Source organism: Agelaius tricolor, unplaced genomic scaffold (genome assembly GCF_023055355.1).
Source record: "Agelaius tricolor isolate 1412-34295 unplaced genomic scaffold, bAgeTri1.0.p SCAF_8, whole genome shotgun sequence".
In the NCBI taxonomy this organism is placed as follows: domain Eukaryota; kingdom Metazoa; phylum Chordata; class Aves; order Passeriformes; family Icteridae; genus Agelaius; species Agelaius tricolor.
The window spans coordinates 21,634,827-21,661,628 of record NW_027269268.1 but is presented as its reverse complement, the minus strand read 5'-3'; the positions used below and the strand labels follow the sequence as shown (position 1 = coordinate 21,661,628).

Here is a 26,802-nt window from a genome sequence, read left to right as displayed (position 1 = left end):
AATCACTGACAAGAAAACTAGTTGAAAATGCTTGGGAAATTTTTATTGTGCTGGGGTTTTTTCTTTCTTTCTTCAAAAAACCTGCACACATTCCCCCATGTGTTTGAGAAGTGCAGGTAATGTGTGAAATGCTCATTTCTGCCAATGTGTTTTTGCAACCTTTGCTTTATTTTTTAGGGAGAGCATGTCTGCAAGACATGTCAGCTTTACTCTTTCTGCTCTAATAACAATTTTTGAGTTTTTAGATGCTGATGCAAATGTCTTGTTTTTTCCCAGGTGATGCATCACTAGGAGAAGGGATGAAGGGCTAAGTCCTTCAGAGCAAGGGAAAGTCAATGCAACATCAGTATGAATTATGGCTACACGTAGAGAAAAATAAGACTTCCCAGAGACCAGATAAGAAAACTGTAATTAACTGAAACCTCTCAGGGAGGTGAAAAGGATAGGGGAAGAATTAAGACTAAAGGAGACTAGAGCTATTATGTCTGAAAAGAAATATTTGAAAACTTGCTATATTTACCTGGCAGGCTGGAGTAGAGGAGGCATGTCTGGATTAGATGAGTATAAATGGAAGAATGGAGGAGCAAGAGTGTGTTAACGTGGGTGCAGCCAATGGTGAAAATGAAAATGTGGGCACCTTGATGCAAATACATCTTTTTACAGCAAGCTATAAATGCATTTCTGAAAAGCACAGGTATTCAATGTATCTGCATGTTCCAGTGTCCTCATGCTCCAAATTATAACTCAGTATACTACAGAAAAGTTAGTGGCAGGTAAAGAATTGTGGACCACTGCAGAATGATAAGTCAGGAGAGATTTGCAGCTGCAGTGGGATTTTCACTGAGGAAGTGTTTGCAAGCACAGTTCTAAAGAAGGCTTAAAAGTAAAGTGTGAAGAGTGAAGCTAAATTTTGCATGGTGAATATCTTTAAAAAAATAGACTAATTTTTTTTACAGCTGATTGAATGTAGGGATTACCTTACAACACTGAGTTTGGTTTTTTTATGACAGGTAAAGGGGGAGCTGAGGAACGAGAAGTGAGTTTATAGCCACAAAATATCATGCTGAGAGGATGCATTGCTGTTGGGAGACTGTTGTGATAAGAATGTAGCTTGTGTGTCACAGACATCTTTTTATGAAAATCCTTTCTTAGGATTTTTTCTTCCTGAGAAGCTGAGAGGCTCCAGGAACAAAATGTAAACAATGATTATCTGCGGCTGTGGAACAGAACAGGTGGATCCGTGATTGGTCTCGTGTGGATGTTTGGATTTAGTGACCAGTCACGGCAGAGCTGGCTCTCGCTCTCTGTCCGAGCCAGCTGCCTTTGTTAGCATTCTTTTTCTATTCTTAGCTTAGCTAGCCTTCTCAGATGAAACTTTTCCTTCTATTCTTTTTGCTATAGTTATAATGTAATATATATATCATAAAATAATAAATCAAGCCTTCTGAAATACGGAGTCAGATCTACATCTCTTCCCTCATCCTGAAAACCCCTGTGACCACTGTCACACTTGTGCAATCAGAAAAACCTTTGTGCTGCATCCAAAAGTGGGTTCTTTTGGGTTGTTTGTTTTTTTTTAATGGAAAAGACTACAAATCATAATGTGACTTAACTATTTCCAAGTAAATCCCCTTGACAAGCAAGCTTCCTGCACTGACAACTAGAGATCTGTTCTCAATAAAGCAGCAATATAGATTATGAATACAAGAGCTCCATACAAAAATTTGAGCATGGCTTCAGCTGCCAGATGAGTCACATTTCATGTCCTGTAGGTATATTAATTCTTTCCTGCTCATTCAATGTCTTTTCTTCCCATGCAACATGCTAATGAGCATGTTTCTTTTAAAGAAAGCTTGGCAGTGCAAACCAACCAGAATCTATTAATTCTGTTAATGACTTTGTTCTATTTGGAACTGAAAATCCCAGTGAAGGAGTTTTGTATTGCCCTAAATCATACTTTAACAGGAAATTCGAAAGTAACTAGCAATTAATCACAGTAGCTAAATGAAAGCATAGATAAAATTGCTCGCTGCTTACATAAATTATTGTAGTGAAGTGCGTTTTTATGTTTTCCTGGGCAAACCTGATTGATTATTTTTGGTTTTTTGAATTTTTTTTGTTTGTTAGATTTTATTTGTTTGTTTTTTAATTTTTAGGTGAGGTTGTAAATGTCCTGTAATTATATGAGAGGAAAGAAAACTGCTCCTGGTGTTTCTGCAATTTTAGTTGCCATGCAGTTGCCAGTTCAGTGATGCAGTTTTTCTGGAGTGATTGGGATAGAAAGACTGTGCTTAAAATGGCACAGTGAGTTTCAAAGAGTCCCACGCTGAAGAGAAGGTCCACACACTGCCTGTAACATAACCCTGTGGCAGTGCAATTTTAGTTTTGTATTCTCTCACAGGTTTCAATTTCTCAGTTTTTGTTCTTGGGAAACTTTTAATGGTGAAAACACTGCTAAGAAATTGGAAGCTATCTCTAGCCCGTATCTCCAGCCTGATTAATTATGACCTGATAACTCCTTTCTTTTTTCCCTTTTCCCCCAAACTTGTCCTGGCCTTCTTCCATCAACAACATCCCTGAGGAGCCTGTGAGATCCTCAGCTGTTCTGGAGAGCTTCATGTTGGCCAGGTGCAGCAAGCAGTGCTATCAATTGCTCTTTCGGGTCCCTGTGTAGTTCAGCCTTGCTGTATCAAACACTGACAGAAGTATGCAGGGGGAGTGTTTTGTGGTGGGAAGTTGATCTTGGAGACAGAAAATACCGACTGAATAACCTGATATGCAACCCAGTGTTGATAGATAATTGTTCTGCCTCCGTCCTCACAGTTCCTCTCACCCTACTTGATTTTTCTTGAGAAATCATAGCAGTACAGCACACTGTGTATAAGATGTACCAGTGGTTGTTAACAATGCCTCACATTGGTTTTAATAACAAAATCTGACAACAGTTTTCATTTGTAACAGAAAATAGGCAAGCAGTAAAGCCTGAGATTGAATGAGGCACATACAAAGGAAACCTAAACCAAAGTGAGGAAGATGTTCAAGTAAATCATGTCTGGGTTTTTTCTCTTTTTAACATGTTCAGCTCAGCAGTGTGCCCAGTAATAGTTGCTAAACTTCAGTATTCCACTGAGAAACATTCAGGCCAACCTGGTTGACTGGCAGATGCTTTGTATTGAAGCTGAGCAGGGGATATTCTGGTGGAGGAATGCCAAAATGGCTTTGAGTGAAAAGCTGTCCTTGTGATGAGAAAATGTCTAGCTTTTTTCTGTTTCACAATTCCTTAGTTTCCTAAGGAATAAATAAATAAATAGCTGCTGTGAATAGTAAACAGATCTAGTATTGCAGGTAATAAAGACCTTCAAATTGTGGTCAAACTTCTAAATTGTCTTAAAATTTTGGACTCAAGAATATTCCAGGACATACAAGTTTCATGATAACACAGTACCTATAGAGAAATAAAAGAAAAACTCACAGACAAGGAGCCATTACCAATAATAGTCACAAGTAGAAAATGGGAGAACTTTCTGCTCTGGAGGATATTGCATCTCCATATACATCTTCCAAAAAGAAAAGCCTAAATGATGTTGCTTTGTTCAAAGGGAAGGCAGAAAGGATGGTGAGGTGAGGTGTGTTTATAAAATGAACAGCCAGAACATAAATGTCTGTGTGCTGTTCTGTAAGTGTGTGCCTTACACCCTGCTTATGCTGCAGCAGTTAATTTGAGACAACTCTGGTGATAACTGATACCTGTGTGGAGAGGTGCGTGGGATGTGACAGACAGAACTAGTGATTTTCTGCAGGACAACCTCACAGTTAACCACTAGGAGCCAGCATGTTTTAAAATAACACAGCTGTTGTCACTCCTACCTCAGGGCAACACTGTGTTTTCACACTGTTTTCCTTGTTTTAAGACACGTCAGTTCTCACTTTTTTTCAATGCGGTGCTTTTCTCTGGTGTAGACAGGACCAAAGTAGTATGTGGTTGAATTTAGAAATGTTCCCGTGTAAAGAATATACTTTCCTCATCCTCTTTCCTTTTCTTTCTCCCTTTCTTTTTTCTTTTCTGAAAGATTTTCCTGTATGTTCTCACATGCAGTTCACGTAAAATCACTTCTCCCTTTCAGTAAAAGGGGAATATAATTTGTATTATGCAAGAGAGAATAAAGGTAAAATTAAAATGTCTTAGCCTCACATTTTGATGATAAGTAGTTATAGTCAGCTAAGCCTCTTGCAAAAATGCATTTGATGCTCAGCTTTCTGAATTCATTTTCAGTGCTTTTAGTTTTGCTTAGACTGCTGTAATTTCCCCCTGTGCTGAGGCTGATAGGACAGTGGTCAGCATTGTGAGATGCTGCTTTCCTCCTTCCTGTGCACACCCTGATCTTCCTCTTTCTCAGCCTGCCCCTTCCAGAATGGAAGGAGGTGGTGAGCAGAGACACAGCTACATCACTGTCCTCCCAACCCAGAGCTCTGCCCCTTCTTCCACTCCTACCAAAAGCCTCTTTGTTGGCTCCTGAGCAGAATAAAATGATAATCTGTTGTTTCCCTCCTGAGCACCAAAGACCATCAGAGAAGTGAGTGCATTACAGAAAAAGAAATGGGTTTCTTGAGGTTTCTTGATGCCTAGAGGTTAGAAAGGGATCACCTGCTGGAAACACTGGAGTTATGTTTATAGGATCATGTCTTCTAAAGTTCACTGTGGAATTTGTAGAGAGACTACAGCTGTTTTGCTGACAACTTTGTTGTTTCTCCTGTCTGAAAGCATCACAACAATAAGAATAATGGTTGTGATCTATAATTTGCCACAACTATAAGGCGCACTGAGCATGGAGTTGCATTTTTCCTCCAAATAGCTTTATATGCTTTTTTTTTTTTTTTTTTTTTTTTGTTCATTTAAAATGGGACTGAGAAGTGTCACTGATTCACTCCATTGGATTTCTAAATTTTGTTTGGCAAGGTCAATGCAGTTTGGGAAACAGAAATTCAACAGCTGCTTTGCTCATTGCCTCCCTGCAGTGATCATTGTCCCAAGCAAATACACAGCCTGAGCAGTAACTAAGCATAGCACAGAAATGGATCCTGCCCCATGGTGCTATGCTTAGTTCCTGTTCAGGGGCTGGATGACTGTAGTTGTTTGCAAAGCTTGTTTCTTACAAATCTCTGGAGGTTGCTAGGATGGTTTTGCATCCAGGCCATTAGTCCAAATATTAGTATTGAAGCATTTCTGCTACTAAAATCCAAAATGTTTCCTACAGGGCTCAAGGTGGTGTGAGTCTACCAGCCCTGGGGACCATGTCTCAGTTTGGAGGTTTTTGCACATGTACTGAGGTAGATCCAGCCTGTGCTGCTCCATACATGTCCCACCTCTTGCCACCCTTTCCTAGGAACTAGTGGCAGTGACAGCAGCTTCAGCAGGCCAGAGTCATCTATTTGGAAATGTGCCCAGCTCTTTGGGCTGTTTGCTGCTGATCATCCATCCCCACCAACACACACTACCAAAACCTGGCCATGCAAACCCCATAAAACCATCTATTTATCATGCTGGATATTGAGCTTGGAGAAAATAAAGCATATGCACATTCCTGAGGAAATAAATTTTGGGAAGCTAAATTTGTAGTTCCTATTCCACATTCTTTTCTCCTTTTAAATCAAGATGTGAATGTTGTGATATGCATTCTGTGTGTATGGTGATCCTTGCTGTTGCATCCCATAACAGGAGGAGGGAGAGGAAGTGTTTTTGTATTTGCTCTGCTCTGAAGTCTTTGTCTTGCCAAAATTTCTTCTTTGGCATTTTTTCCATATCTGGCTCATTGAAGCCATGCATTTGTTTTCCATTAGTTGCTTCAGTTAATTTGATGAGTTTCTTTATTATTATTTTTAAATACTGCATTTGAAATGAAAGGACACCCTCATTCAATGGTCTGATAAACTGGTATTACTTGCTGTCTTTGCCTCATGTCCTTCTTTTCACTCGTTTTCCTTCTTTTTCTCTTTGATTCATATCTTGGAGCCAGCTTTGCTCATGCTTACATCATTTAATGTGTCTTCATGGGTGTGGTACTGCACACAGAAACCCCCAGTGTGAGCCCAAGCCTGCTGTGAACTCTGCCCACCTCCCCTGTGTGCTGGGAACAGGATGCTGGAGGTACCAGGGACAAGATGGTGAAAAGAGCAAGGTGTGCTTAGGAAGCACTAACATTTTTGAAATATCTCTCTTGGCTGGTTGATTCACTTTCCATCTATCTATATCTTCCACATCTGTTCTGGGCTTCTTCTCCTTTGACAGAAGGAAGTAGAAATAAAAAGTGCACAGGAGAATACATATTGAGAAGTAACACTGAAGTAAGATTTTTCATAAGCTTTTTGTGTCCTATAAACCCACCACAGAAGTAGGGCCATAGGATCTAACCTCCCAAACTTCATACTATAAAGCTTCCTCTATCAAACCCTAATTTTTTCTCTTTTCCCTTAAGTAGAGATTTAAGCCAATAGATAAGTCTTGAGTCTTGCCTCATGGACCAAAGGTAAATAAATCCACCCAGCATACACTGGCAGAGAAATTTAAAAGTTACATTGTCCTCATGGCTGCATTTTCTAAAATGTCTTTTCTCTGCCAGCACTTTTGGTCATAAGCCCTCTTCAGCAAATTCTGCACTCACTTTTGTGCCCTCAGTCTGTACTAGTCGTAACAGGGGAGGTGATTTCTACCACATTGAATTGTTTTGTAATTCAAATTATAATCAGTTACAATCAGTAAATATTTATTGGGGTGAGGCAGCCAGAGAGACTGTGCTGGGCTTGCTGGGATGGGGTGTTTCAATTAATTCTGAAATGTTCCAACTGCATTAATGTACTGTTTCTTTCTTTCATGTCCTTTCCCATCTCAGAAAGTGATGAGCCAAGGGATCAATATTTGTTCTGTCTGAACACCAGTTTAAAATTCCAGTTTGAACCATTTTCTCATTGTTGTTGTGCCTTTGCCTTTCCTCTGTGTTTCTTCAAAGAGGGAAAAATCCCCAGGCTGAGATATTAGTCAAAGAGTTTTGTCTCTCTAGCAGGTAAAAAAATGTGAAGTGGCTTCTGAACTTGGGCATACAAAAGCTCCCTGCATTGAATGGCTGCTTTAGATGTAGGTTTTGAAGAGTGAATTGCATCTCCCAGCACTCTGGTGAAGCTTTTTAATACATTAATTGATGTGCAGAGAGAAAGCCAGGCATGAGTTCACAGAGGAGTAATTTAGTAGGAAATCAAAGTCTCCCAAGAGAGAATTTTAACACTCTTCATCCTCCTCCAGAAAATACCTATTTTCCCAGCTATCTTCACCTCTTGGGGAGTTTTTTACCTGTGATCAGCAGCAGTTTGATGTCCCTGGATATGCCATGTTGCTGTCCATGACTTGAGTGCGTGGGAGAACTGGCTGCAATGCCTGGATAAACACCCATGTACGTGCCTGCCCTCCATGCCGGGCCAGAGGCAGCCCTTGGCAGGAGCATGCCTATGTCCCAGCCTGTTGTGATTCACTGTCCAGTTTACTGGTGCAAATTGAGGCAGCCAGCTGAGGTTAACTCACAGAGGTGTGAACTGGAGCAGATGAAATGCTGGCCTGCATCTTGTCCTGTGGCTGAGGGGCAACAACCTGTGTGGAGGAGCAGCAGAAAGCAAGTCATAACTGCTGACAGAATGGCCAGGCATCCTCTCTGAACACATTTTTCTGCCCCAGTTTAATCTCTCTGGTGCTCAAGTCTTTGCCCTTTTACTCACTGAGAGGAGTTTTGATGCATTTCCCCATCCTCAACCTTTCCACTTTGCCATTTATTCCTTGCCTCATGATTAACTGTGTTTGAAATTGGACACAGAGGCATGTGCAAGTGGAAAACCAAAAGAGAAGTCCCAAACTGTGCTGTTACTATTAATGGCAGGGCTAGCAGCCAGTGAGTTCACTTGGTTATGCCAAACCCAGATTAGACAGTACAAACCCTGACAATTTGGTATTATTTTCTGAAGAAATTATTTAAAGTCTATTTTCTAGAGGGGAGACAAGACTGCATTTTGCATGAAAAGAATAACTTTCTTTAGCTGTTGAGCAAACACAGAGCATCTGCCTAATATATATATATATATATATGCAAGAAAATGTAGGCAGAAAATGTTCATTTTGGAACTTAGTGGATGAAATTTTGTCCCTTTGGAGTAAATGGGAGATTTGCCATTGACTCCAGTCAGGCAGACGTTTCACCCGATACTTTTTACATATGTTTTTATATGTTATGATAATTCGTGAATGAACTAAAATAGTCCTGTAGAGAATATACAAAGATTGTTGTTCTTTGGCTTAGGGGGAGCAGCCTTCATTTATATTGGGGTCCTTGGAAAGAAATATGGATGGGAGAGTCTTTACCACATTAACAATACATACTTGATCTTGTATCTCTGTTTTGTGTAATCCATCAACAGCAGCATTGCACAGGGTTAGCTGAGAAAGGAGCACAGATGGGAAGAAAATGTTTGAAACCAGATCTGAAGGAGGCTGAGGTGAGTTTTCTGGATGGGGGTTGTAATCAGCAGAGAAAGCAGAGTATCTTGCCCTTTGAGGATGTGTGTCTTAGGTTGTTCCAAGTCTATGATCCAAAGGCCTAGTTGGGCTTCCAACCTCATTCTGGCTGGATTTCTAAATGCTTAAGAAATCATTAGTAGCCAGGAGATCTTTGAGGGGGTTATTTGTTTGTTACCTGGTGTGGGGAGATTCTGAAGAATCCTTGTGGACACACACCTTGTCATTTAGCCAGGTTTCTGCCTCCCAGCATCAGGTTCCTTCAACATGCTCCTTATGAAGATGCATCTTCTACCTGATGAGAAACCAATACCCATGGACATTATGGGCTGGTTTTATCCCCTGTGAATGCACAATGCCTGTGCTCCACAGTCTGCTTTGGCCACCTCTTGCCTTGATTGGAATATGTTAGTTTTGGCCTGGGAAATTCCAACAGTCCAAAGGAGCTTGTCCTTTCCTGGCTCAGCTGCCAGTTAGGGCTGGCCCTCAGCCTGGAAGGCTGCTAATGTAAGAGAGAAAAGGGGTAGCTGGAGAGCCATTTCTGCTCTGTTTCTGGAAGAAACTTCCATTCTTGTCCTGGTCAGAACATCTCCAGAGGATGAATAAGTGGTTTGGAACTTGGGGAAGGAGGGAAAGAGGATGAAGTTAATGCCATGATATTTTCTGTTGCAGGACTCTGGTTAGCCGGTAATTGGGGGAATCCTCCATTACTGTAACTGCATTTAGCTTAAATATGCAGTGAAGTGACCACCTAGAGAAAATAAAACCACAGCTAATATGAAGCCCATGTAAATCAGAGCAGGAGCAGATATTACAAATAATTGGTAGGATAAAAATGTTGGTGATGCTGTTGACTGCAGAGTAGAGAAGTCCCAAACTTTTACTGACAGTTCTGCTTTGCCCAGCTTGGGTGTGAAAGCAGTAGAGCTGTTTGGATGGTATTGTGTGCAAGTAAATAAGCTTGTCTTTTCAGAGCAACTGGGTATCTTCCTGTTGCTGTGGTATGACTAATCCCACCCATGATAATTCACTTCCCTGTAGTTAAAAGACATCTGTATTTCCAAGTGGATCCTACAGTGACTACATGGCAATTACTGCAATTAAAAAGGTGTGGTTTAAATTAAAAGATTATTTTAGTCATTGCTGAAGTCATTGCTAAAGACTTGCATCTGTTTAGCAGCCTAACAGTGCACAGTTTGGAGTGATTTGGATTTTTCAATTCCCTGGCATACTACTGGGTCCTGAATTCTAGCTGGTACTTCTGCTATAGCCCTGTGCTTTTAACCTAAGTAGTAATGGCATAAAGTTGTTGCAGTAAATAAAAATTTCAGATAAAGGCTTTAGTGTTCAAGCAAAGAAGCCTTTGGGAATATTTCAACTCATTCTGATTTCCTTTAAATATTATCTTGGCCACAAAATGCTATTATTTGTCCTTGCAATGTGTTTTGTTTTTTTTTTTTCTGGAAATCTTTAACACAAATTCTCTTGTATCATTTTGTCATGTAATAAATTTTCATGGTTTGGCTGATGTTCTGGTTTAAGCCTGTTCTAAAACAGAAGGAAGAAAAGTAGCCTAAAATAGCAATTAGAAGAGAGATTTGAGGGTTATGAATTATTTTCTATTCCTGTCACTAGCTTAGCTCTCAGCTCAGCATGCCTTGAAGTTGCAGGAAATGTTTTATTGATTTCAGTAGATCTTGGTTCAGGTGCATTTGGTCTAACCTTGGACAAGTCAGGTGCCTTCTGTGCTTGGGACTGAAAAGTACATGTTCTGCTTACCCCTCCAGTGGATCACTATAAAGCTTCATTCATTCATTCACATCTGTAGAGAGCTTTAAGGCTTGTAAATGAATGCCACTTTCTAAATTACAAACTATTATTTCAATGTAGATGAATTCATTTTACCTTCCCACCAACTGCCAACAATCTGTTTAGTGCAATGAAATTCTGACAGCCTGTGTCAAAAACCGAAAGCTCATTCATGACAGAGAGAAAAAAGAAAGAGAAAATTCAGACCTGAACTCTTCCCCTAGCAGAGAATGGCTTTGTGTATGAAAATAAAAATTTTGTCAATCATTTCAAAAGGCCCTCTCATAAAAGAAATGCACGTTAAATTAAAACTGCTGTTAGTTTTTCATTCCATTGCACTGCAGACCCCTCCTGGCTCTTGATGAAGAGCGAGGTGAAATATCGCACGACTGAGCTACAGAGAAAACAGCAAGCTGTTCCAAGTGCATGAGCCAAAATGAGCATTCAGAGAGAGATCACCCTGTCATGAGCTCATGCTGGCAATATGTTTTTTTCTATGGGTGTAAACTGAGATTTGAGCCTGAGAGAGACTCCATATTCAGCCCTGCAGGAGCACTTTTGTGCATGTTGTTTTCTTTAGAATAAGTGAGGAAGTTGTGAAGTGCTCCCAGACCTAGAAAAATACCTACAGCCACAGTGAGTGCAATGGCCTCCTCCCCTTCCCCCCCCCCCACCATGCAGCAATAAACTGAAGATGGAGTCAGAGAGAACACATGCAGGTTTTACTGAAGGGACAATGTCATTTTGCCCTGTGTGATTACTTGGGTTTGTGTGGTGGTCTGAGCATTTTGCCTGTTTTCATTTGGGAGGTGGTATGCAGATGTAGGTTTGTGGTGGGCAGAGGCAGGGACTCGGTGGTCAGGGCTGGGAAGCTGGAAGGCAGAGTCCCTGTGTGGGGCAGGCCTGATCTGGAGCCTGATGTCCCTGCCCCTGTGTGGCAGTGGGGAGCCCATCTGTATCATGACTCTGGGCAGAGCCCAAAGTCAGCAGAGTGCCCAGTTTCTCTGTTCTCTGAATTTTCAGTCAAATAAGTACTGTGCTGTAGAGGAACAATGTCATTTGAATTTACTAGGATATTTTATGCCCTTCTCAGTGCTGGTTTATTTTTGCTAGATGTGAACAAAACTGGGATTTCTGGTATAAACTGCCCCTTACAGGCAGTCACACCTCCCTCTGCCTGAGGTCTACTCCCAGCAGAGCGTGATCTGTTGCATAGACCTAAACACTTCACAATTCCTTTCAATAGTGTCATATCATTCTTACTGGTAAAGTCTGAAAAGCATGGCATTAATTCTTTTCCTGGATGACCTAAAAAAGGCTAGTAACTCTTAGGAAAAAAATGTATTTAAAAATAGATGCACTTTTCTAATCCCCAAAGTGATGGCACCCAGTTTTAGAGTATGACTGTGGCTGGGTGCATCGTGGCACTGGGAGAGGCCACCCCAGGTGTGCTGTACCCAAGACACCTACTCTGATAAACATGTTTAGGAATCCAGTTTCATTTTCCTGATGGCATTTTTCAGTGCAGTTCAGAGATGGGATGTATATTGAGTTATTTTGAAAGAAGCAGCCATAAAACCTTTGATGCAGGAATTCAGAAACAATGTGGTCAAGTCAGGCATGAACACATGGCAAATGTAATTGAAATATTAAAGTGGGCATACAGACAATTCTTGCCTAAAATCAGCTGTAGGAATTTAGTCTTTCTATGCTATCTTCTTGTTCCTGTTGTCATATTCTAGTGTGTGAATGTACATGGGTTTAGAAGTCCTGCATTCCTTTTACAGATGTCTAGCAGTCTTTCTTTTTCCTCTAAATACATTACAGAAGTTTATCTTATGTCTTACTTAAAGGCTTAAGAAACTTCTCCTTCCTATCCTTTTTGGCTGAGTTCACTCTGAAACATACTGATTTCTGTATTTACTGCAGTATGATACATGGAAGCATTGCAACCCATGCCTAGCGTTATGTTAAAGGTAATATAGTCAAAGATGTGAATATTTGTGAATATTCTAGGAGTGATGAAAAAACATTTAGAAATATATTTTTATTGACTATTTTATGGTGGGGAATAATCTGTTGTGGGTAACAGTGTGATGTCCATGTTTGAAGCTTTAAAACCACTGCTGTGATGCTGTGATCTCAAGCATCTCATAGTTGACATTCCCACCACCAGAGCAGAAAATACATAACTAAAATTGGTAAAAGCCTGTGTTATTTTATTCTTGAACGCACACACACACACACACAGAGAAAAAAAAAATAAAAAGGTCAGCAGAGAAATACAACTAGAACAGGCTGGGAAAAGCAAGCAGGGAAGAACAAGCCCAAAGCCAGTGCCTTGGGATGCAGGAAGTGCAGGTTGCATTGCTGATGCACACATGGAGTGAGGGCTCCACAGGGAGCTCCCCATCCCAATGCATTCACTGTCTGTCATCACCGTCTTTGCAAAACTGCAAAGACTGTTTGGCACTAGAAACTGTGATGGTGAGATGGTTGGGGCTTTTCTGGCATGTAACCCCACCTTGGGTCTGTTCTTTCAGGCTGGGGCCCTTTAGGGTGGTGCTGTGACACCTCCAGCTGAAGAGCAGGTTCAGTTTCACCTCAGGGGTCTCTGTCCATTGCAAGATGTAAATGTGCCTTATCTTAGCATCTGCCTGCAGTCCTCTGTGGAATGGTGATTATGAGCCTTCTCAGCCCCATAAAAATTCTGTAGTGATAAACCCTATAAAAATAATGATAAGATCTTGGATAATTCAGTGACAGCACTGTAAAAGTAGGATTTCCCCCTGCTGACATGAAGAGTCTCAAGGAAGCTGTCAGAACTGCTTTTAGATGCAGCTTATATGACCTAAATTAAAACAGGCAATCATCTTCTGTCTCCAGCACTCATCTGGCGTACTTTCAATCAAATAGGATTTATTAATTAAGATTTGTATAAATTTGTTTTCACATCTAGTAAAATTGAGTCCCTATGGAGAAGGTGCTAGGTGCTCCACTACCATCAGCCGAAGTGACATGAGCAGAATTACCCAGCAAGTGTACACATTGGCATTTGTATTACAGCTGCCAACGCAAACAAACCTGCTACACGAGGTAACACAAACATCTGCTCCCCTACAGCTGCTGGGGGCTTTCACCCCATCCAGCCACACCTCCAGCTGTCACCTCCCAAAGAAATACATAGTACTGCATAATACTGTGTGCCCTGAAAATCAGCAGGTCAGGGCACTTATACTGGGACAAGGAGGATTGCTTTGTTCTTGTGTATTTATAGCTTCGTCTTAATAGACTGTTTAAAAAAACATGTGAACCTTTCAGGAATGTAATTGTGGTAGTGTCAGTTGTAGCACAGCAGCCAAAACTCAGGCATCAAAACTCTTTATGAAATTATCATCTGGAAGAGGAATACAAAGGCTCAAAAACTGCTGGTGAATTCATTGCTTTTAGTGTTTGTACACGTGAGAGAGAGAAAATAGCCAGGGGCATTAATTCACATGTGGATTATGGTATATTTCACTTTTAAAAGCAAAGCTCTTTTCTGATTTACAGCTATTTAAAATAATTACTTAGCTCAATGCAGCAAGGGAATCAGCTGGCAGAGTGGCTTAGCATATTAAGATACAGCTTTATGTGTAGACCCTCCCTCCTCTCAGTGCCACAAGTCCTCAGCAGGGACCTCAGCTGATGAAGTGATAGCAGCAGGTTTCCAGTCTCAAGCACACTGTGTGGGCTGCTCTTCTGTGATCAGGGCAGCTGCCCTGGGAAGCTGGATTTTCATAGATGGGAAAGCCAGAAAGGAACAGCCTAATCGTTTAGCCTGACTTCATTTTACTTGGTAATTCCTGCCTAAAGCCCTGTCATTTGTGGCTGAAATAGAACATGTCTGTTAGCTGTCTAACCTTGATTTAAAGCTCCAAGGGACAGAAAATGCATCCTATCCCATGGCATGCCATTGCAATCGTTCTTGTTATTTGCATCTTGTTTGCAGCTTGAACTCTGTTAACTGACTTTTTACTTCCAACTACTGTATTTTGGCTCGCTGGCACCACGAGTGCTGCGCACAGCACTGGCCAACGTTAACATCGGCCAACTGACGTCACTGAAGGGAAATCTGGGAAGAGCTAATTCAGAGCAATCCTCTGCTTGATGACTTCTGTGTCTTTAGATATGGTTGTAATGGTTTTGTTTTGCATGCTCTCAGACAGGTCTTGATTTTTAAAGCTTCAAAGCTTAGAGAGACATAGATTGGGAAGCATAGTAAGTGCTAGGATATCATCTACTGTAGATATGGAATAACTTTCATAATGCTGCACTTACATCCCTGATTTAAGAGGCTGCATTCAGATGAAGATTATCTGAATTTGGAGCTCCTGCAAATGTGTTTGGTCATTGCATACTTTCAGCATCAGCTGCAGTTCAGACAAACAAACCCAACAACAGGATTTGGTCCCATTTTGTTTCTCTCATCTGCATCTTTTTTTCTTTCATTCTTCTACACACATAGAATTTGACTACTGGAGCTGATTGCAGGTTGTAATCTATTATTGTGTGAGAGAAGTTGGTAATGTAGATAATCTCATAAATTTTATGTGAAAATTCAACAGGGAGATATTATATCCAAGGAGTATTAAATCCATCCTGGGATATATTTTTTCACACTTTCTGGAGCTACCTTTCAGGTTTTAGAGAGGCCACCAAGGTCTGGATTCAGCAGTGGCAAGAAGATGGCAAAGCACAGCTTTATGTGGATTGCAGCCCATGTAGTGGGAAGCTCTTGCGTATTTATTCCTGGCCTGTAAGGGTGAACCCTTTGTCATCCTGAAGAGATTTCTTCAAATCTGCATCAGCTTGTTGGAATAACAGACAGCTAAAGAAATAAGCCTTTTTTTCTGTTTTAAAGATAACCCCATATCATGTTAATAACAAATGAGGCAGTGAACAGCTATCAAATATAGGGTCTTTTACTTTTGGATAAAATCTCATTGCTAGATTAATTAAATCTGTGACCAAATTTATAAATTAAATATAGGTATAGATATAAAATTAGTTAGGATGTCAAAATCTGAATGAACACCTACCTAGTATAATTAAATGAATTATGTTAATATTTAAAAAATATTAACAAAATTAAAATAATAAATTAATTAATAAATAAATTAATAAATATTTGATATTTTTATAAACTTTGCTCATAATAAAGGATCAGTTATATATTGTGCATAACAAGAAATGTCCTCATCCTGTAGTGGATAGTGGGATAAATTTAATGTGTAGGATAAAACCAATTTTTTCAGGCAAATCTAAGTATATTTGAGCAATCATCTTGAAAAGTGATTGGATTTGCAGCTGGGAAGGTGTGTAGAAACAGAATGGGATTGACAGCAAAGAGATTAATGAAGATCCATAAAATGGAAACACAAAATTGGGACAGATGATTAAGTCTGGTTGACAGCATATGAGATAAGTGGACTAGAAATAAAGTTAATGTGAAAATATTGATCTCAGTAATCCTACCTTAAATGGTTATATCTGAGTGACAAATTCTGAAGTAATTGCCCACAGAAGGCAGGAGCCACATGCTCTACAGGTGGAGTGAAGGCATTGTGGTATATCTGGAATGAAACTGAAACACCCCACTACTACTATCTGTATTACAAACAGTATGAAAGTCTGTCCTACTTTTGAAGACCGACTCAGGTATATTATTTCCAATCAGATTCTGGCAACTACACGATTTTTTCACAGAGAAGGCAAAGCATCTATTATTTCACAGCAAAAGGAGTTCGGCAAATTAGCTTGTGATTAAGAGTTAAAGATGGCTACCAGAAAAAAAAAATACTCTTAATTACATTTCTCTGCATTTATAAGAAGAGCAGTCCCTACATAGCTCTTTATTATAGTAACTGTGACCAGCCTTCATGTAGTCACCAGAAGATCTTTTGTGCAGCTGACACTCCTTCAAGGAGGTGTTGCTGAAATCAATATATGTGTGCCTGGGGAACTATAAATAATGAAACACCTGATGCTCTGCAAAGTTAACGCTTTCTCCATATATCATATATTAGAGGCTGAATATCCATAGTGACCCCAGCCAGTGAGGCTGGAGACAAACATCCTTTCTTAGATCCAGCTGCAATAGTTGAAGATATTAGTGCTTCCCCGCAGCACAATTTTGCCAGAAAGCTGATTTATATGGGCGTTCTGTAACCCAGCATAGGAAAAAAAATCACTGGGGTTAATGGAAATCATTGTTTCAGCATTGCTTAAACTAATCTCTGTCCTTAAACTAAACCCACAGAGGATCAGGGAACACCGTCTGGTAGGCAGAAATGGAAGCATGGTGCCCACTGGCTGAAAGGCAGTAACAAGCAGCTGAGACCATACTGTCTTCAAACAGCAGGAAACAACTTCATGGAAAATTTTTCAGGTTTTATTTTATTTGCTTCAGCTCTGTCTGGAGCAGTTCAGCCATGCTCTGCCTTCAGCTGGCTGCTACCGCCCATCTAATGAGCGCTGGAATGGATCCTGCAGTGCTCCCGCCCTGTGTCAGCCCCAAGTCAGGTGGCTTGGCTTGAACTGCTGCTGCTGCTGCTGCTGCTGCTCAAGATGGTTTGCAGTGAGCCAGCGAGTGGCAGAAAAGGAAGTGGTCATCCTGCTTTACCACCTCAGCCATGTCTACAGCATGGGAGAGTCACACCTTCAGCTGCCACAGCTGTTGTGCGGGTGAGGGAATGTTTGTAGATAGAATTAACTCTGTTATTGGTAGACCTTTGTGGTTGTAGCAACACTATCTCTGTTTCAGTGATCTTTTGCACTCTAGTGTCATACCCGGCTTTGGTTTGCTATAGTTTAATTCTCCTTGAAGGAAAAAGAATTTCCAATTAATCCAGGGAGGATTAAGCTATAGTAAATTGTGATTTGCAAATATGGGCTGATTTAATTTGAGCAGCTGATACAGCTATCACCTTCCAGCTTCCTTCCTTGCTCCTTTCCTGGAGGTTGGGTCCCTGCCACAAGACAGCTGAATTTGGCATGTGGAGCTGCTCAGGAGCACCAGAGTTCACTGCCTTGCATATTAGATTAGAGAGATGCTCATGTAGGGTTGCCTGAAGACATAGAGTTCAAAACTTCTGTAGTTTGAAAGTGGATTCCTGTGCTGTTCACCTGCCTGCAAAGTCAGAGGTGGCCACCTCCAGGAATGTGATTGGAGAACAGCAGGAGAAGTAACCTTCTTCTATCTAACTGAGCAGGCTGGCTCACCAACAGGCAATCCTTTCTAAACTGGAATGCTTTGGCATTTTGTGCACTCTAACCAACATCCCTCATCTTCAAATAATATGCTTCTCCTCCTGCCCACTTTTTACAGTGGAATACTTTGTAGATCTGAGGTGGTGACAAGTGTCTTCACTATGAGAGCGATCTGTTGAGGATGTAGGAGGTGGCTAGTGCACTACAACTTTGACACCCTGCTTCCCCTGGGATAATGTCATTGTTGCAGCTTCCCACCATGTCTTAGAACTGTCAGTTCTCTTTTTTGTGTAGGTCAGCATGTCACTGAGAAGATGGGGAACAGCAGGGGCAGCTAAATATATCCAGGAGATGGCAAACATCTCCTTAAGATTTAGAAACTTCTGTTTGTGATTTGTGGAAGAAAAGAATGAGGTCATGAACATGGCAAAAGAGAGGAAGAAAAAATGTTTAAGAAAGGAACGGAAGAAAGAATAGATTCAGAGAAGGCAGAAACACAAAGAAGGTAGAGGAACACTTAAGAGGTAAAGCTCATTCTCACAGTAGGCAAAACATCTATAGTGTCCCAAAGATTTCTGGAAACATGCTGTAGCTGGGCAGTGCTTTCATATGACTTTACTTCATACAAAACTGTTAAAGTGTCTTAGTTTCACAAAATACACGAATACTGCCAGAACCACAGATAACTACGTCAGTCTTATTTTTCCCCTGCTATCTTTATACATGCTGTATCTGAAGACAGAATTTTGCTCTTTAGGCACTGCCTGACCATGTCAACAGCAGGTTTTATTTAGTTTTTTGGTGATTGTGCCTGACTGAACATGATTCACATGTTTTCTTAGTGACAGCATGGGCTGCAAGGGACATGGCTGTTTTTCCAAACTTGCCGTGATTCAGTGGAATTCAGGCATTTTCATATTGAACATCTGTGACTTGGGGAGGATCCATGTGTTTTCTCAATGAATATGAACTAAGCTGGCAAGGGTCTCTGCATTTCCTTCTTACTTCTATGCTTGTAATTATCACAGTGTATAAATATACAGAGACTTTCTCAGAATTTGCCTAAGAAGATCTGACAAGACCTAAGCTTTGCTCTGCCCCATTTCTCTGTGTAAAGAGACAAGTCAGATACAGTGGATGTAATCTCATGTGTTCCCCCTCCTGTCCATGCAACTACACACATGCAGTAGGACTTCTAAACTTACTTTAGAACCTAATTCTCTCTCTTAACCTGGATATGTGGTATTGTGTAGGTCTCAAAAATGTTGGAAAAAACATTTCTTTACCTTCTCCTCACTTGCAGTGAGTTTTCTCCCTCCTTAGAGTGCTCTGGCAGTGTACTTGGGTAGTTCTTCCATGACTTTGAAAAGGGGCAAATAGTAAAACAGCTGCCCTGTCAAGTGCCCCTTCATAGAAGAGGACTAAGCTATAGTAACTCCTCCTGCTACTTACTGTCTTTGCCCTGATTTTACTTGTCAGTCCTAGGATGAATTTACTTTTCTCTAAACAGCTGTTAGATTCTTGCCTGAAAACTGAAGTTAAGTTTGTAAAGGATCAGTGGGAACAGCAAGAGAGGAGTAACCACTAAAGTATTGTACTTGGCTTTCGTGGATAGATGGATGGCTGGTACTTAGCATTTATATGACACTGTGTATTCTTGGTGTAATTGAAAAACATTTATTCATTCTTAGACCATTCTGAGATAGATGTGAGAGTCAGGAATAGTGGTAAAGGAAAAAAGTTCTGGTCTTGCTGAAACTGATTGAAGTTTCTAGTTAAAGCTTTACCTCTGGTAAATGCTTCCCTGCCATGCTGAGTTGCTATTTACTGACCTGGTGCTAGGATAACAAGCAAGCCTTTTAATGGAAAATGAGGACCTGAATATTAAGGCGAGACAAATCCTTGCTGAATTGTGCAAACTCGTTTATCCTCGCAGATTTCTGTTTCATTTAAATTCCTGTCCTTCACGAGCCATGCCTCTGCATCTAGACGCAGCCCGTGCGCTAGTCACGCTTTGTCCCACCAGCTAACTCCCCGAGTAATCAATTTCGGCGAAGACCTCTCCGGATCCTGGGCGGCACCGGAGCAGCGCCACACTATCCTGACCGAGCTCGGCACGTCCGTGCGCGGGGGACGCGGCCGCCCCCCCGGGCGCTGGGTGGGTGGGCGGGCGGGCGGTGGCCCCCAGGGCTGCGGGGGCGCGGCGGGGCGGGGGCTGCACGGGGCGGCGGCGGCGGGAGCCGCTCTCCCGCCTCCTCGCACACGCTCGTCCTTCCCATCACCGGCGGCGGCGTTCGGAGTCGCTCCCGCGGCGGCGAGGCGGAGGCACCTGCGTGGCGGTGGCGAGCAGCAGGGCGCGGGCTGCCCGCGATGCCGGCTTAGCGGCCAAGCATGGCGCGGCGGCTGCGGGCCGGCAGGTGCCGGGCCGGGCAGGACGGCGCTCCCCCGACGGGACGGGCGCTGGCGCTGCTGCTGCCGCTGTGGCTGTGCGCGGCGGGCGGCGGCGCGGCGCCGGTGTACAACCTCAGCCTGGCAGTGGACGAGGGGCTGCCGGCCGAGACGCTGGTGGGCGACATCCGCGCGGGACTGCCACCGGGCTCGGACCCGCTCGGGGGCTTTCTGCTGTCGGAGGGGAGCGGCGAGTCGGCGGTGCTGGCGGACTTCCACGTCCAGCCGGAGACGGGCATCATCCGCACGGCGCGGCGGCTGGACCGGGAGCGGCGGGCGCGCTACAGCTTCGCGGCGGCCACGCTGCGCGGCGAGGTGGTGCAGGTGGAGATCGCTGTCACCGACGTGAACGACCACCCGCCGCGCTTCCCGAAGGACAGTCTGCAGCTCAACATCTCCGAGCTCAGCCCGCCCGGCACCGCTTTCCGCCTGCCGGCTGCCCGCGACCCCGACGCGGGCGGCTTCGGCACGCAGGGCTACGCGCTGCTGGAGGAGGGCGGCGCGGCGGGGGACCCGCCGCTCTTCCAGCTGCGCTATGTGCGGCCGGAGCCGCTGGAGCTGGTGCTGCTGCGGCGGCTGGACCGCGAACGGGCTGACGTCCACCGGCTGGTGGTGGAGGCGTGGGACGGCGGCAGCCCGCGGCGACGCGGCCGCCTGCGGGTGTCGGTGCGGGTGCTGGACGAGAATGACAACGCGCCCGCCTTCAGCCGCGGCGAATACCGGGCGCGGCTGCGGGAGGACGCGCCGCCGGGCACCGCCGTCTGCCGCCTGCGGGCCACCGACCCCGACCTGGGCGCCAACGGCGAGGTGCGGTACGCCATCAATCGCCGGCAGAGCGACCCCGACGGCTACTTCGCGGTGGAGGAGCGCAGCGGCGTCCTGCTCCTCCGCCGCCCGCTAGACCGCGAGGCGCGGGCCCTGCACCGCCTGGTCGTGGAGGCGCGGGACGGCGGCGCCCAGCCCGAGGTCTCCAGCGTCCTCGTCTCCGTGGCCGTGCTGGACGTGAACGATAACCGGCCCTCCATCCGTCTGCTCTACCTCACCGAGACCGGCGGCCCGCGGGTCTCCGAAGGAGCGCGGCCCGGCGACTACGTGGCCCGAGTCTCCGTCTCGGACGCCGACGAGGAGGGCGCAGAGGGCGACGGCGGCGGCATCGCGCTGGCCCTGCTGGGCGGCGACGGCGCCTTCGCCTTGCGGACGGCCGGGGCCGGCGTCTTCTTCCTCTGCGTGGCGGGGCCGCTGGACCGCGAAAGCCGCGACCTGTACGAGCTGCGGCTGGTGGCCACGGACGGCGGCACGCCGCCGCTCTCTGCCGAGGAGCCGCTGCTGCTGCGCGTCGCCGACCTCAACGACGAGACGCCCGCGTTCCCGCAGCCCCACTACCGCGCCGCCGTCTCGGAGGCCGCCTCCCCCGGCACCGCCGTGCTCCGCCTCAGCGCCTCCGACGCCGACGAGCCGGGCTCGCCCAACGCCGAGGTGCGGTACGCGCTGGAGGGCGACGCGGCCGCCCTGGCCCTGCTGCGCATCGACGCGCGGAGCGGCGCCGTCAGCACCCGCGCGCGCCTGGACCGGGAGCGGCAGGCGGCGCTGGAGCTGCGCGTGGTGGCGCGGGACGGCGGCGTCCCGCCGCGCGCCGCCGCGTGCCGCCTCAGCGTGCGCGTGGAGGACGCCAACGACAACGAGCCGCGCTTCGAGCGCGCCGTGTACCGCGCGCGCATGCCCGAGCACGCCGCGCGCGGCCGCCGCCTCCTCCAGGTGAGCCCCTCACGGCCCCGCTCGGTCCGGCACGGGCCGGCCCCGCTCGGTCCGGCACGGTCCGGCCTCCGGGGCCGCTGCCCTGGAACGCCTGCGCTCCATGGCACCGCCGCCGCGCTCCAGCTCTGCCGGGAAGCAGGGCCCGCGGCAGGTGGAGCGCAGTTAGTCAGCGCGGCCCTCGTACCGCCAGTCTCACAAGCGCCCTGAGAAACGCGTTCCTTGCCCCGTAACACTTGCAGCGTGGGTAATGAGCACAGCTCAGGTCTTCAGAAGGAGTCAAGTATCAGCTCTGGTTAAACCTCAGAGGGAGTTAAACCAGCTGTGATACTTCTGAGGACTTGAGATGGTGTTCAGAGAGCCGGTAGGACCCGTCCCGAGGGCAGCATGACCCAAACTGAGCCAGAGAGAAGGGCAGCCAGTGTAACACACAATTAAAATGCACTTCAGGGCCTTTGTGATGGTTCCCGAGCTTTGTGCTAACGACGTGAATCAACTCACCCTGCCTTTGCCGAAACTGATTAGTCCTCATAGAGAAAAAAATTCTACTTGTCTGTCAAAACCCCTTTTTATTCTTCGCAGGTGAGGTTGACTGGAGGCTTTGGAGGGCCAGAAGTTGACAGAGAGCCCTTTTGCTTTTAGCTTGAAAAAGCATTGCAGAATGTATACCTTTGAAATGAACAAAGCCTTTTCCATCAGAAGAAAATTCACAGCAGTTGGGCCTGTGAATGCTTCTGAGTTTGTGCAGAACTCACATGAATTTGGGAAAAAGCATTACTTAAAGAGGAGACCTAGGGAGAACTGCAATGTGTTTCCTCAGTACATCTGATGAAAAATCAATTTGTCTTTATCTTCAGGTGACCTACTAAATTAATTTTTTTCTTTTCAAGTCGGGAGTCATTGGTGATATTTTGGGTCTGACAATAGCTGATTGGAACAAAAGGCGTTTCCTTCTCTATATAATTTTTTCTCTTTTTTCCAAATTGTACTCTGAGCTCAAAAAGTACACCATTTTTAGAGCCCTAATACAATTTAATCTATAAAACCTTGGGCAGGTTGAGCTCATGGAGCTTTTCATTTAGTATCCCAAGTCAGAAAGAAAATCCCATCACTGCCCTTTCTTTTTCTTTCAACACCATGGAGGGGGAAAAAAAAAAACCCCGAACCCCAAAAAGACCCCAGAACACCGTGCATCGATGGCCCCAGGAAAGCCCAGAAGAAGAATAACAACATAATTTTAGGAGCTGGCGATGTCCCGGGGCGGAGCGAGCGGCGGGGCGGCAGCCCCGGCCCTGGCGCGGGCGTCCGTGGTGCTGAAAGGCAGCGGGGCCGGCGGGGAGCGCGGCCGCAGCCCGACACCGCGGCCGGGCTGGCGGACAGCGGCTGCTTGCTTTCGATTGAAGCGGGTAGAAGCCTCCCGAAGGGTTCCTGAGTGTTTCAAAGCGAATAACTTGTACTTGTGGTTTTACTATTTTTTTTTTTTTAATGTTTTGGTGCATTAATAGCGCAGAATTTCTAGGGCCGCACATGTCATGCACTATGATGTCATGGGAGTGGATATCACTCACAGTGCACTGAATTTTGGAAGTGTCACCATGCTGCCATAATTCTTTTTAGAGAGTAGAAAGAAATAGTCAGGTCCCGGTGATGATTGAACTAGGGGTAATAAAGCCAAACATGAATGAGAAGGAGGCATGAGAGACATGCACATGAAGAATAGCAGATGAGTATCCTATGGCCTGCCAGGAGAGGAAGCTGGTTCTACTTGCAGCTTAATCCAGGATCATTGTAGTGATGTCCAAGTTTAATTTGACATTGTGTAGCAGGCTTAAACTTTAAACATGTCCACCTTCTACAATAATCCTTGTATCTTTTCCCCCAGGAAAGGAAACCTTCTGCTCAAAGATTGTGAGCATGAAGTGGGCAGCTCCGTTTGTGTTGCTCCAGGAGTTAGAGTGAGTGGTGAGAATGTAGAAAATAGGTTTTGGTTTGGCCAACATGTTTTTCAGGGTCCGTGGTGTGAGTCGGCTCCAGGTGGGCTCATGAGCATCAGAGCTAGTGTGAGAAGGAGGTAACCATGTTACTGTTATTGCTGCTCCTGGAGAATAGGAAACAAACCAAGATATTGAAGGAGGCTACTCATGTTACATCTGCCCCTGCTCTGCAAGCTGGGAGGTGATGATAAATAAACATTTGTTTTATATTTGAGTCACAATCATGATACCTGCAAGTCTTCTAAACCCTCTAGTCTTTTCCCTCTGGAAGCAAAGGGCATTACTGAAGTAGTCATGTTCATCAGTAACCTTTGCTTAGGGACCAGCTTGTGACAAACCAGTGCCTTGTACACTGTCTAGAGCCTTCGACCTTAGTGCTTTGCTGTGCCTCTACCCAGCCATTAAATAACTGCACAACTTGTTCCCATATGTTCTTGACTGCATGTGGATAATGGGGGATTTCTTTCCTTCTGGGAGATCTTGAACTCCTATGGTGATCATTCCAGTTATCTCCATTTCCCCCCTACTCTCCACAGAAATAGCCCATAACAGGGGCTAGTCCTGTGAAATGGATCAACTTGCATGTAAGTCTGTATTAGTGGTTCCTCCTACTCTGTAGGAATTTAACAATTAGAAGAATTAACCATATACTTAAAAGATATATTTTTCAACCACTTCTGGAAGTACTGCTTTGTTCTGGGCATACGTCTGGGCTTTTCCTTGTGAACAAAAGACTCAACCTTCCAGTGCAGATTGACCAGTAAGGGAGAATCTGAATCCTGAAAAATAAATGGAATTTGTTGCCATTAATTAACATATTGCATATAAAATATTGCATCTTCAGGGTAGGTAATGCAGGAGGAGATCAGCAGACAAATGGGAGAATGTTAAATGAAGAAAAGGGAAAATCAGTGGGAAAGTAGTGGGTTATCAGACTTTAGAAAGTAGAGCAGATGTATGCAGTGAAAGACCTAAGTAGAATTTTGAAGTCATTAACAGCATTTGTTTAACTTTGGCCTATTTTTGATACTGAACTTCTGGTTTGTTACCAGTTGTTATAGACACACCTTTGTTAAAATGTAAGCATTGCTGGTGGCATGCCTGAAAAAAAAGGTACAGGAAGGTAAAAGTGAACGCAACCAGAAATAAATTGTAGATCAAGGCAATTTGCAGTAACTAAAAGGGAAGCAGCAGAAGCACTCTTGGTGCCTTGTGATGTCTGCAGACATTTTAGTAATGCTTTGATTTTTTCAGATGTATCAACATCCTGGTTTCTTCATGTAGAGGTATTGCATGTTAATTTTGAGTGGCCACTGGCCTTAATCAATTATGATGATCTTTCAGCATAATAAGAATCTATTTTCCTGAAGATCTTCAGCATGAGCTAGAAATGGAATAAGATGGAGGAACGAGTGAGAACTCATTGGGTGCTCTTCTGTCTTTCTTACTATACTTTCTCAAAGACCAGTGTGATTACAAATGTCCATTGACTGTTGAGTGATGGTGGTGATTATGCCCTATTTCTGCACTGTGGTGTGAGCTTGACAATTTTAGGTAGATTTAGCATCTGATGATGTGTAATTCTTTGTTAACTGCACCTCTGTGGCCTAAGGGTAAGGGTGTGACAAAGTGTCTCTCCTCTGAGCCATTCACTTATCCTGAATTAAGAAATAAAGCTTTGTCATAGACCTGCCTTGGTAACAGAGGTTTAATTCTGGTAAAAAAATTTATTTTCAAGCTTTTTTGGTGATTGTAATGCTTCTCAATACTCATGGTTCTTTCTCTTTAGCACAATATATCTCGTAATTATAGTACTGTGTTGCCAGATTTGCCAGGTTGCCAGATTTCCTGTCTTCTAGCTGAAGTAGAATATTGAAAGGTAATATTCTTTCTCCCTCTTTCTGTCCCTGAGCAGGCTACAACATTATCTGAATTAGGAGAAACCAGCACATCATGTTGGCATCAATTTGCCTGGTGTTTTTTTTACCTAGATGGGATGGAAACACCACATTCTCTTTCTTATCCTCCATGGACTCCTACATAAAAGAGTATTTCCCTTACTGGCTTCTGCAAAGCTTAACAATTTGGTGATGGTGACAGCTGTCAGTTCAACTCAAATTTTGAACCTAATGAAGGTGTTTGTTTTGAGTTATATAGCACAGTACATTCTGTATGTGTTTGGGGCTTGTAGGTTAAACTTGCTTCCACTGCCAGAGTGTGCTGTAGCTTGTAGTGTATAAATGTGGGGTGGTCATTCTCTTACAGTGCACATGCATTCTTATGAAAAGTCTAACAAGTTATGTACCTGTAATTGCATATTGAAGAGAACATTGTCATGAATTAGTAACAGCCATGTCAGTAGCTTTTTAGTAAATTTATTTTCTTTTATGGTGTATTAGAAAATTCATGTTTATTTGCTTTAGAGTCATCGCTGAAAGAGCAGAGGAAGAGAAAAAACATATATTATCTGGCAAATGATAGAGAATCACATGCATTCCAGTGTTATGACAACTTGTACTTTTCTGAGGAGGCTGTTTCAACTTACTGGGTAGGGTTTCTCTATTCCTTTTATTTAAAAATAATAGACTTTCTGATGCTGAGATTGTGGGAATTTTGTAAATACAATGACATCAAAGAAAGATTTTGTTTAAAGGTCTTAAAGCTAATCTAGGTATGCCAGGAATTATGGAATAATAAATCAGTGAGACTTTAGAAAATACTATTTAAAGGTATAATATATGTAAGAAGGATGCATGTGGTTTGAGGATTTTTTAAGTGCTTAGTATATTTGTGAGCTGTTATTTGTACTTTCCTGAAATACACATTTCCAAGAGCTACTTGGAGAAAGAGAGAATTCTAAAAAGGCATTATAACATGCCTCTTCTCTAATTTTTCTCTGCCCTCTGCAAAATTAAAAAGAAAACTAAGAGGACAAAAAGGAATGGAGGATACATCCCTGCTTTGAGGGATGGAGACTTAGAGACTGTAATCTGTCAT

The 26,802-nt window shown here is 44.0% G+C and overlaps 1 protein-coding gene across 1 annotated transcript in view; it reads left to right on the top strand.

The window, feature by feature from the left end:
* Positions 1-20,002: 20,002 nt before the first annotated feature.
* The window catches only part of DCHS2 (dachsous cadherin-related 2), a 104,788-nt gene continuing 97,988 nt past the window's right edge, over positions 20,003-26,802 (top strand). Inside the window, exon 1 of the mRNA XM_071432719.1 lies at positions 20,003-21,814. Within this exon, the coding sequence (XP_071288820.1) occupies positions 20,003-21,814 (1,812 nt within the window). The remainder of the gene's footprint in view (positions 21,815-26,802) is intronic.